The sequence below is a fragment of the Prosopis cineraria genome, unplaced genomic scaffold (assembly GCF_029017545.1).
Source record: "Prosopis cineraria cultivar Desert tree isolate PC_DT_omini unplaced genomic scaffold, ASM2901754v1 PC9, whole genome shotgun sequence".
NCBI lineage: Eukaryota > Viridiplantae > Streptophyta > Magnoliopsida > Fabales > Fabaceae > Prosopis > Prosopis cineraria.
The window spans coordinates 25,239,709-25,251,211 of NW_026555340.1; the positions used below are offsets into that span (position 1 = coordinate 25,239,709).

Sequence of the window (11,503 nt, forward strand, 5' to 3'; positions counted from 1 at the left end):
GTGTGATTTATTTTTATTCTTTTTTTAATCCTTTTTACGTGAGGGAATCAAGCAAGGCCAACCAATACACGTGTCAAATCAAATAATAACATGAAAGATAAGAAATACTGAAGTCGCAAAATCTCTCAAAATCCCATTATAGTCTTGTTGTCGAAGAATACAAGTATTTCAAGATTGTCAGTCAAACATGTGAAATTTGAGAAGTATGAATTGATTATCTTCAAAAAAATTTTAATCTCTACAAGAGATTATTCAATTAGGATTATTTTTTGAGTTAAATGATAATTTTGCTTTTAAATTATAGCGTCTAGGAACGTTTAAGATTTTGAATTTATTTTTGGTATAATATTTTTTTAACATTTAAAATTATCATTTTTATTTTTACTAAATGTTAACTTTGATGGCTAATGTACCAGAAAAAAAGTATAAAAAAGACATTAAAAAATTATAAATTTTTTATATGGTGTTTATTTGTAATTTTCTAGATTTTTTATATAATTTTTAATTTTCTGAATCTTTTAATGGAAAAATATTAAAACATAATAGTAAGATCTAGATACTTGATGGTATAAATCTCGTTTGGATGACTCATAATGTGTACAAAGAACCTTTTAATCAACATCTGGAGATTTTTTTTCTGTATACATAAGACTGATGAACAAGAAGAAAAATTATTATTCGATGAAGAAACTAAAAATTACATAAAAATAAAACAAAAAAGATTTTTTTTGGCCGAAAAACAAAAAAGGTTCAAATAAAAGGTTTTTAATCAACCAACGCGAATTGACATCCACATTGTATATCCTATTCTATGGATTCTTCTTTCTCCCTACCGAACTTTTTCTACATTCAATAATCAAATATTTTTCCAGGAAAATATTCTACTGTGCTAAGTGTCAAAATTTTCTTAGATCGTTCTTGCAATCACTATCAATTATAGCAAGCTGAATTTATTTCTTAGCCTATCAGAAATTTATGTGAGTTAACATTTTTTAATCGCTTGTAAAAGACTTGATCACCACTTCTAGAAAAAAAATAATCATTTAATTATTATAGTATTGGCTTTTTTTTGGGCCAAAATTATAGTATTGTCTTGATTAAAAAAGTTTAACTTTTTCAACTCAATTTCTTAAATTTTAGTTAATTTGGTTCCTATATTTTTTAAAATTATATAATCATTTAGGGAATGAGTTATAAAGTGAAAAGACTAGTGGATTAAAATGTTAAAAAAATTAAGTTATATCAAATTAAACTTTAAAATTGAGTTATAGATTATTCAAAATTATAGAATTAAATGATTATTATTTTTAATTTCTAAGAACATATTTTTTTTCAATCGTGATTGTAAAGGGCACGGTATATTTTGAAACCTACCATTTTAATAGGGCATAAATAGCCTGAGCTGACCATAAAAACTCATCAACGCAAGGAATCACAATCTTGTTTAGATGATAAAAATGGGGTGGGAAGTGAATAGAGATATAAAGGATTTGAACTCTTTTGAGTAATAGAAAAAGGATAAAATTAACGGGGTTGAATCTAATGGAAAGAGCTATTTTCTTACAACGTAATAAATCAATGTTAAAATTCTCATTAAAAGAGTGTCTATATTTAAAGCCTAATCGTACCTTGAATGTGATTGCCTTCAATATGAGGATGCTTATAAAGAATAAAAAAAGATAAAAGATAAATGATGGATGAACCAAAGAGTCTCTTTATTCCTTTACTTCATTTCCAATCCTTAGCTCATCAGCACAAAATAATATTCACAAGGCACTGAACTTGGTTCATAATCTTGTCCCTTACACTAACTCTGCGTTGATACTAAGATAACATGAAACTCACAGACAATCAAAGAATTAGCATATTATAATGGCTCTCTATTTCTTGCAAGGAATCTTATTCAATGATTTCAAAACTGTGTCATGCTTTTCTTTTCTTTTTTCTTTTCCATTTTGATGAAGTATATATATAAATGCGCTCATATATTTACCAACCAAAGTGCCTCCTCCAAAACAACTAACAACTTTCTGGTTAATTCAAACAAGGTTCAAGTATGAGAGGGACACCAGTTTTATGTTTCATTCTTTTGTTGTTCATGGTTCTCATGCACTCAGCTTATGGAAGCAAAGGCACTGCAGAAGCAAGTTCACAAAACCAGTCTAAGGGTAAAGCATATGTGGATTCTTTTTTGTTTTTCTTCGCTTTTTTTACTCTATTTTTCTGCTTTTCTTGTTTTTTGTATGAAAATCAAATTCCAAGTGAAGAAATATTTCTGTTGATTAATCCCTTGCTTAAAGGACTTCACAAGTCTTCACCGGAGAACTCAAAGGGAAGAAAAATACTTTCTTTCTGAGTCATGAAGAAAAGGAAGGGGAAAGTCATTTCCTTATATTTTGAAGTTCTTCCATACTATGAAGGGAAAATTGAATTTTTCCAACTAAGCTGTAAAAGAGAAACTTTCACTTAATCATCACCTTTTCAATTTTTCTTCCTTCCCTACACAAGATCCGTGTTCTAATTTTCTTCTCTTGTAAATTGGACCTTTTAAATGACTTTATTGAAAATCAAGAGAATGATAGATATATTACAGTGAATCTTATTTTTGGAAGATTCAAGTGTCAAAAGTAAGGTCCACTATTCTGTATCTCTTTCTCTCTTCATTTTAAAAAACTTAGGAATTCCCACACTTCATAGGATTAATTCAATCCATGATCTCTCACTCCCTCATTTTCTTCTCCCCCAACTATCAAACACAAGCTTCAAAATGGAGATTCATGACTCATGAGTAGGTTTATTATAATCTTTATCTAATTAATTAACAAGTTTCACAACATGCAGTGATGCATGGTAGGATCAATGGGTGGAGCAAAGTAGAGAATCAAAGAAGACATCAAGGATTATTGCATGTTGTCCAACATGCTGGCAGTGGCGGCAAGGCAATCAACGGTGCACATCCACGTGCCGGTCGCCGGAGCAGTGCAAATTCCTTGTCAATCAGACGCTCATCCTTGTTCATGGCAGCGTTCAGGCATCTCAGTTTTGGATTGCTACTTCTTGTTTGCTTCTATTAAGTTCCTATCCATGTTAGTCTAAAGATCTATTTGGCTTGTATCAGAAGGAGAAGAGTTTGTTTCTCTCTCCACAAAAATCTAGATATATGATGTCTAATATACTTATATTATTACTCAGCTGATATTATATTTTTACTTGTACTTCTTTTATTCAAGGACCAAATACCAAAGAAATATTAGAGAATTGTATGCATGTTTTTAAATAAGAAAACTAACTTGTAAATGTAAGAGTTTGATACATGAACATTGAAGTTTGACTTGTAAATAGGATTTAGGCATATAATTAATTTCCATATTTGGGATTTTTTGTAATTCTTCCCAAAAAATATTTTACACATATATACCATTACTCTACTGTTGTACTTTTGCGACTAACATGTGAGGACTGTAAGTTTAATCTATCTTTTTGATACTAAATTTTTCCTTTTGTAGCTCTTGTAAACTAATCAAATCGCATCCACAAAAGTAAGGAGCCAATGAACAGATGGCTCACATATAACATATTAATCCTTGTAACACACCAATTTTTTTTTTTAAAATAATTTAACTCAACCATAGTTGGGTTACAGCCACCCAACACATTTTTATATCAATAATTTGATATAAAATATTTTATAATTGGCTTCAACTTACACACTATAACATTTCAGATAAATTTTTACCTCCCACATGCCATTAGGCTAAATCACATTTGTCCATCCTTATACTCCCAACAAGTAAACTAAATCACATTTGTCCATCCTTATACTCCCAACAAGTAAAATAAGCAATTTAGTCAATTTTCAACACAAGCCAGTTATTTGGCCTTATAATCATGCCATTTTAACCAATCCAAAGTAAACCAAATATTAAAATTACAGTCATCCAAATTGTACCAAAAATAGAAATAGTTTGAAAGGCATGATTACATTTATATATTCATATAATTGACAATAAACATAAAAAAGTCCTAATATTGGCAATATAACACATTATAAATCATAAATTAAATACCCAAAAGAGACAGTGGATCTATACCACTAAGCCTCTGAGACTCCTCCACGTGTCACTCTTGGCTCTTCTCCTGAAAATTGTTAACCACATAATGAGACTCAAAAGTCCCAGTAACCAAAGCCAATTTATGATAGTGTATACAAACAGTTAAGTGTGTGCTTACTAAGTGAGAATTAAAAATAATATAATTTCAACAAATATATGAAATATTACAATACACACAAACAACCATCCTTATATCCCTCCATTAACTTCGAGCCGTAGCCCTCACTCGGTGCTAAATTACCCGGCCAAAGGTAGATTAGCTCGAGCCCTTACAAACCACCTATTGAGCTCCAATAGGGGCATACCACGTGGCACATAAATACAACAATAATAGCAAATCTCCCAACACCTCCCACAATAATCAAATAAATTTATAATAATATTGCACAATTATATAATATTACAAAATTTATAATTTTCTCAATAATCACCCAATTAACATGAAGTAACACAAATCACAAATTAAAAGCATGGTTACCTTGTGGCTTTTTCAATAAATTATTCCTTAAAATTTCTCTCTCACCACAATCTTCACCAGTAATACAATCTACAAATAACATATTATTTATAAATATTAGTTTCAATTTTTGAAACTAATAAAATAATTCTAATAATAGAATTAAAAATATAACATAATTCCTAATCTCAATCTTAATACAAATCTATAGTTAATACTATTAAGTATAATTTTTAACTCCTCTTTTAATTATCAATAAACATTAATAATCTAAAAATCAACTTCTAAACTAATTTTTATTATCAAAATTTTCTTTTTATTTCATAAATTCGTACCTAAAATACCCAAAAATTAAAAATTAAGTCTCTAGTTTAGAATCATAATCCTATAACCATAATAATTCATTTCTCATCCCAAATAATCATCTAAACCTCAATAAATCAACATATATTTTCAGATCTAGTTTAAAATTTGATCCATAAGCCACAGATTCAAAGATCATCAATAAATTTATACTCTAGAACATTTATTATACTACTGACAACCTCAAAAATCATATTTATTCAACATAAATTCATCCCTCTTCCAGATCTTAAATTTTCTACCACTACAAACTCAAAAACTAAATAAGAAGGATGACTAAGAAAAATTTTAGAACACTTACTTAGTCTTGAAAAGCTTAAAATCACATCCTAAATATCCTGTTAAAAACTCTTACCTTAAAAATTTAGATATTTTGCACCGGCAACTCGCTTCTCTCCGCCTCAGCTCGCGCGCAAGAAAGGAATTGAAGAAATGAAGGAACAGGTGAGTTTTTATAAAAATTCAGTGGGTCCCACATTTTTTTATAATTATTTTCTCTCTCTTCTTCTTCTTTTCTTTTTATTATTATTTTATTATTGTTACTGTTGAGGCGGCGGACGAAGCAAATTCGTTTTCTTCTTCTTCTTCCTTTCTTTTCCTTTCTTTCTTTTTATTATTATAATAATAATAATTTAATAATATTTTATTTTTTTATTTATTATTATTATTTTTTTTATTTTTTTTATTTATTTTTTTTATTTTTATTTTTTTATTTTTTTTTCATACCTTTTTTTTATAATAATAATTTAATAATACTTTTCAAAATTTTTATTAACCCAAATTAACTATTAAAATTTAAATTGGGATGTTACAATCCTAGTCTTTAAAATTGAACCAAGTTTAATGGCAAGAAGAAGGAGAAGAAGAAGGAAGTGAATAGATGAGATATAGGATGACATTTGTATCCTTATTTAAAGAAAAGTACTAAAAAATATGGATTATTGTTAAGTAATGATAATATAAGAACACAGAGAAAATTACACAAAGCTTTTCTCTCTTTCTCCTTTCCACTCGTATCTTTCAGGCCTTGAGATCTCCTTTGTGTAGAGAGAGAGAGAGAGAGGAGAGGGAGAAATTTCATGCCCTCATACATGTATGTGATGCCAAAGGCTTTCTACTAGCGAAGGCAACCTTGTCATTCTAGTCCCTGACCTCTATTTAAAGAAGAAATCGTTACTTAAAAAGATCGAGGTCTATTAAGTGAATAAAGGTTTCTGGTCCTTCAAGTCGTTTCTCAACCAACCTTAGTTCATTTGAAGGACCTTGGTCCTTTTAACTAAAATTTTTTACCATTTGGTCCTTCTTAACAATTTCCTTCTGTTTAAATCGCTTTGTAGTAACTACTTCAATATGAAGGATTATATTGAAACTTATCACAAGCATGTATGAGATGATAATACATAATCAGGGGATGGCATGTTTAAACTCTCAGTTTAGCAAACAAAACAAAACAAGAGGCATTAATTTAGCCATAATTGGCTGAATTTTCTAGACAGATTATTACTTGAGAATTGAGATGTAGCTCTAACCTCTGCAAAAACCCTAGAGTTACGTAAACCGTAACAAATCAACGGAATCTTGATCACAAGAAAAATTTGAAACCCAAATTTGACAAGTAATTCTATGAACTATCATCCCTGGCAAACTTCAATCCTTAATTTTAATTTTCTTGAACTTCATACTCAGTTGTTGTGATGGGTATAGATCTAAGTTTGGCAAAGAAGTGACAATATTGAATTTAGGGCTGCAAATCATTTTACGCTTTAGAACTATTTTACACACCAGTTTCTTTTGTATATTGTTTCCTTAGATTGCCATAATTTTGAAATTTGTATGTTATTAAGTTTTGTTGGTATTGTTAATCTTATATCATTTTAGTACTTTAAATATTTGTAACTTAAAATGCATTCAGTTTAGACAAAAAACAAATAACATAATTTTTGACAACTTTTTTCTTTGTTACGTTACAAAAAGTTTGAACCTTCTATCTTTATCCATACCTTACTTGACTCTTAGTATCCGAACTAGTTTTGGATGATTACGTTTTTATTAGTTTTGGAGTCAACTGCTTATTGTTTTTTAACTTGTTTAACCCACTTTTTTCAAATCAATTTTCATAGACAACTGAATTAAAATCATAAATAATATACAATATTTTAATCTGATTAATGGGAATTAATTCTTCAACCATGCTGCTAATGCTATGGTAATGGTAAATTTTGAATCCTACCATCTAATAGAGCATAATTCAAAAAAAGCTTGAGTTATGATTTGGTTTTCGGCAAAGCAAATCATCTACCAAGTTGTAGAGAAAGAGATTGATATCTAAATTTTAAATCTAGATAAAAAAATACACTTTCTAGTAATATCTATAAAAGAATTATATAGTATGATCTACAGAGAATTCGGATCATGTCTAACCACTGCATTTAAATCATTTAAATCAAATTATAATGACAAAGATTAACCTGTAGTTTTTTTTGTAAAAATATCAAATCTAAAACATCAAATTTATTGAAAAGGTTCACTATTGCATTGCACCTTCCACTTAGTGGAGAGAAGCTACCAATGAAACCAGATTAGTAGTAACCCTGACATCTTACCAACAAAAAGAATCAAAATCTTATTTCTATTCTGCTTAATGTATGCGAAAAGCTTGAAAAGGAATAATTAATCACTGAACCAAAGAATCTCTTCTGTTATTTTATTGCCAGTACATGCCTATGACCATAATATAATCACAAGGCAGTACACTCAATTAATCCACCATTTTCCTTTGCAGAAACTGAAGTTTGAAACTAAGAACTCACCGACAATCAAAGAATCAGCACATTCCAATGGCTCTCATTTCCCTGCAAGGAATCTTATTCAAAGACCTCAAAATGAAATTACCACCACTAAATTCACTATAAATATTGACCAACTAAAGAGCCTCTCCACAAACCACCGATCAAAATTGCAGTTGATTCATACAAAGATTCAAACATGAGGGTGACACCAGTTTTATGTTTCTTTCTTTTGTCGCTCATTGTTCTCATGTATTCAGCTTATGGAAGTTCACTCGGTGCAGAATCACATTCACAAAAGCAGCCTAAGGGTAAAGCATTCATGGATTTCTTGTTTCCAAGTTTTTTCTTTCTGCATTCTCTTGTTTTTCTCTTCTCAGTTCTTGTGTGAAAATCAAATTCCAATACAACAAACATTTGTGTTGATTACCAAAAAGCCAACTTCACCTGAAAACTTTCAAAACATGCAGTCATGTATGGTATGATCAACAGATCAGGCAAACAAGACAATCAAAGAAGATATCCAGCATTGCATGTTGTCCGACACAGAACAACTATGAAGAGAGCCAAGGCAGTCTATGGCGGTGCAAATGACATAAGGCATCCGCGCAGGAGCAGTGCTCCCTCCTTGTCAATCAAAAACTCATCCTTGTTCATGGCAGCCTTCAGGGATCTCATTTTTGGACTGCTACTTGCTTTCTGCTTCTATTGAAATCTCACTGAATGTTCATCATAAAAGAATCTACAGGCTCCAAACTGAAAAGCTATTATATACGGTGCTACCGTCCTAATTTTCAGTTGTTATACCCTTGCTCTAAGCTTGTGCTCTGCAACTAAATTTGAGTGCTAATGGTGTAAACTATCCTTCTGATATAAATTTTTACCCTTTTTTCCCTCTTGAACAAATTATATCTCATCCATACAAGCATCAAAAGTCAATCAATTGATAGTTTACAGAACTATCTTAGTCTTAAAAATTGAGGCAAGCTTTATGTCAAGGATTCAATCTCTCCCCACAACCTTTCCTCCACCCTACTTTGGCATGGATGGCGCACTAGAAAGAAATGAAACACCACAGAAAGGGAAAAAAAAAAAAAAAAAGCCTTGGTGAAATTAACGCTCATATTCATACTTCAAAAAATTATGAAAATAAAGAAGTAATGTTGAGTAATGGACAAAAAAGACCTGGCGCAGATTTTTTTTTCCCTCTCTATCACTCTTCTCTGTTGAGATATAAATGTAAATGATGTAAAACGCTTCCTAACTGCTGTCTAATTGGCTAATCACCAGCTAACCACGGCTTGTTAATTTCAAGCCTGAGTTCTCTTTACATTACTTTGCGTTTACTATATTCAATATGAAGGAATATATTGAAACTTAATTATACCAAGCATGAGTACTGGAACATTTCTGGGTCTTTGACAAACCAGGAAAATACATAAAGGTTTGATAACAAAGGATAATACATAATCAGGCTATGACATGTTTGAACTTTTGATTTGCAAACAAAACAAGTATTATTTTAGTCATTTTCCCCTAAATATGGTTATCAACCCGTAAAAACCCCTTTTCCAAACTGAAATTTCTGGACAGATTATTACTTGAGATATAGCCTTAACCCCATCCGCAACCCAGGAGTTCCAAGATCTACATAAAAGCATAATCTAAATAGTTTGAAACTCTGTGACATAACTAGTAATCCTATGGAATATCTTCTCTAGCATGCTTATGAACTCATCCTAGGAGTTGCTTATATGATCAACCCTCGGACCATCAATATTATTTCAATCTCTGGCATCAAGTGAATGAGATGTTTATACCATTGACAGTGGAAGTACTGTTTTCTGGTTCATAATTGATAGAATCGTAGTCCACTTGGCTTGAATACTTCGAGATGATGCCAACCAAATAAACAGTATTCAACATGCTCAAAGTAAACCACTGGATGACAACATCAAAGCAATATCAGCATTAGTATAAGTCGAGCTGCATCCATTGAATTATTGAGAATCTGAAAAATGACAATACAGTGTGTAGCCTATGAAAAGGAAGTTAATAGGGGTGCTGCTACTACGCATATAGAGGACGCCTTGCTTCATCAAAGTACTGGTCACGATCAACAAAAACAATGGCATAAAGGGCATATATTATTCCTGGAATGTACCCAAGTAGAGTCAAGAGCAAGCAGATGATAAATTCGACCTGAAACGGTGTAAATACACTTCATTTTGTCACAGTCCATTTGTAAGAATTTCACATAAACAAATGGAACAATATAATTTTGAGAAACGCACAACTCCCCCCCCCCTTCGATTTTGTGGAGAAACAGAGGGGTGATGCTGAAGGAGATTTACCAATTCAGTTTCAAATAGTGACACAGTTAAAGTCAAGGCCATTAGTTCTCAAACAGCTCTTTTTGTAGTTAAATTTAAACACTTTGATTTAACCCAGTTGTCACACTTTCTATTCTTATATGATTGATTCATCATATATGGCAGAAATGACCATTGCAGAACACCAAAATTTCCAGCAAAGGTTATAGAAAAATAAATAGATAGGTAAGAGAGTGCAGAAACGACGTAGTTGGTTCTCGACATCTGAAATCAAGATGCCATGTCCCAGAGAGGAACAATCACATTTATATATATATATATATAGAGAGAGAGAGAGAGAGGTACACTGCAGCAACCGTGACGGAAGCATACTCCGATTGGAGGAAGTAACACTGCTATCAGTATCTCACAGCAGATTTCACAGTTATTCACCATTTTCACTACTCAGGGTCTCAGACAGCAAGCTGGTATTTCGTTTTAACCCTTGCATTGATATGGAAGCAAATATATTACCGTAGATTTTTAGATCTGATTCTTCGTCTCCCCAATCCCCTGTTCGCGAATCTTTCTTCCACTTTTCGATTGAGACGGTCAAATGATTACAGATTTACAGTTATTAGACCAGATCCCGCGATTTCAGTATTGCTTGAAAGTTAGTAAAACAAACTAATTAGATCACCGCCAATTCAGGCCACATGCATGCCAGATGTGATTTCTCAGCTGTTCGATGTCATTTTAAGATTTTTGTTTGATAGTATTTTTTTGGTAATAATTAAAACTCATTTTTCATTGTTTTGTCGTAAAAATCATTGCAACATCCAAACGTGCTTTCATCCTTGAGCATTTTCCAGGTATATTTGCAAAGCTTTTTAGATTTCAATCCACGAATCACCAGAATCACGTGTTGAACAGCAGAGTGAGAGTATGGTCCTATTACCTGATTTCCTAACTGTTCCTACAATTAGTGTTTCAGAATCTCAAAATAGTTGCCGTCGCCTTCAACGCCAATTTTAAGAAGCATGTTCTGGTCACGGAGCCGATTTTCTCTGCCTATTTCAATGCAAATAGATCCAAGAACCTCTTAAGGCTATGTTTGGTACGATGAAAGAGTTTTTAATGAAATCAGAATCAGAATCAAAATAAAAATTGGAATTGAAATAGAATTAGATTTAAAAATGTGTTTGATATGATGATGAAATCCTGATATAATTTTAATAAAATATAAGTACTTAAAATAAGAAAAGACTAAGGTCATGTTTGGTATGATGGAAGAGTTTTTAATGGAATCGAAATTGAAATCAGAATCAAAATAAGAATTAAAATTGAAATAAAATTAAATTTAAAAATGTGTTTGGTATGATGATGAAATCCTGACATAATTTTAATAAAATATAAGTACCTAAAATAAGAAAAGACTAAAGTGTTCTTTTTAAAATTAAAAAAAATATATTG

At 31.1% G+C, this 11,503-nt stretch overlaps 2 protein-coding genes and 2 long non-coding RNA genes across 4 annotated transcripts; 2 read left to right on the top strand and 2 right to left on the bottom strand.

Moving 5' to 3' along the window:
* The first annotated feature begins 1,711 nt into the window (after nucleotides 1-1,711).
* Nucleotides 1,712-3,191, top strand: LOC129320975 (uncharacterized). Its single transcript, XR_008595869.1, has 2 exons — nucleotides 1,712-2,168; nucleotides 2,842-3,191. It is a non-coding gene; the product is annotated as an uncharacterized LOC129320975 (long non-coding RNA).
* Nucleotides 3,192-3,844: 653 nt separating this feature from the next.
* LOC129319799 (uncharacterized) lies at nucleotides 3,845-5,269 on the bottom strand. Its single transcript, XR_008595523.1, has 2 exons — nucleotides 4,591-5,269; nucleotides 3,845-4,137 (listed from the first exon to the last, which is right to left on the bottom strand). It is a non-coding gene; the product is annotated as an uncharacterized LOC129319799 (long non-coding RNA).
* A 2,507-nt stretch (nucleotides 5,270-7,776) lies between these two features.
* On the top strand, nucleotides 7,777-8,624 carry LOC129320686 (uncharacterized). The gene is made up of 2 exons (XM_054966242.1): nucleotides 7,777-8,029; nucleotides 8,189-8,624. The coding sequence occupies exons 1-2, from the start codon at nucleotides 7,918-7,920 to the stop codon at nucleotides 8,428-8,430; spliced, it is 354 nt and encodes a 117-aa protein (XP_054822217.1). The 5' UTR covers nucleotides 7,777-7,917; the 3' UTR covers nucleotides 8,431-8,624.
* Nucleotides 8,625-8,836: 212 nt separating this feature from the next.
* Nucleotides 8,837-11,058, bottom strand: LOC129320687 (UPF0057 membrane protein At2g24040-like). Its single transcript, XM_054966243.1, has 2 exons — nucleotides 10,397-11,058; nucleotides 8,837-9,920 (listed from the first exon to the last, which is right to left on the bottom strand). Exons 1-2 carry the CDS (start codon nucleotides 10,484-10,486, stop codon nucleotides 9,789-9,791), a joined length of 222 nt encoding a protein of 73 aa, XP_054822218.1. The 5' UTR covers nucleotides 10,487-11,058; the 3' UTR covers nucleotides 8,837-9,788.
* Between the last annotated feature and the right edge of the window lie 445 nt (nucleotides 11,059-11,503).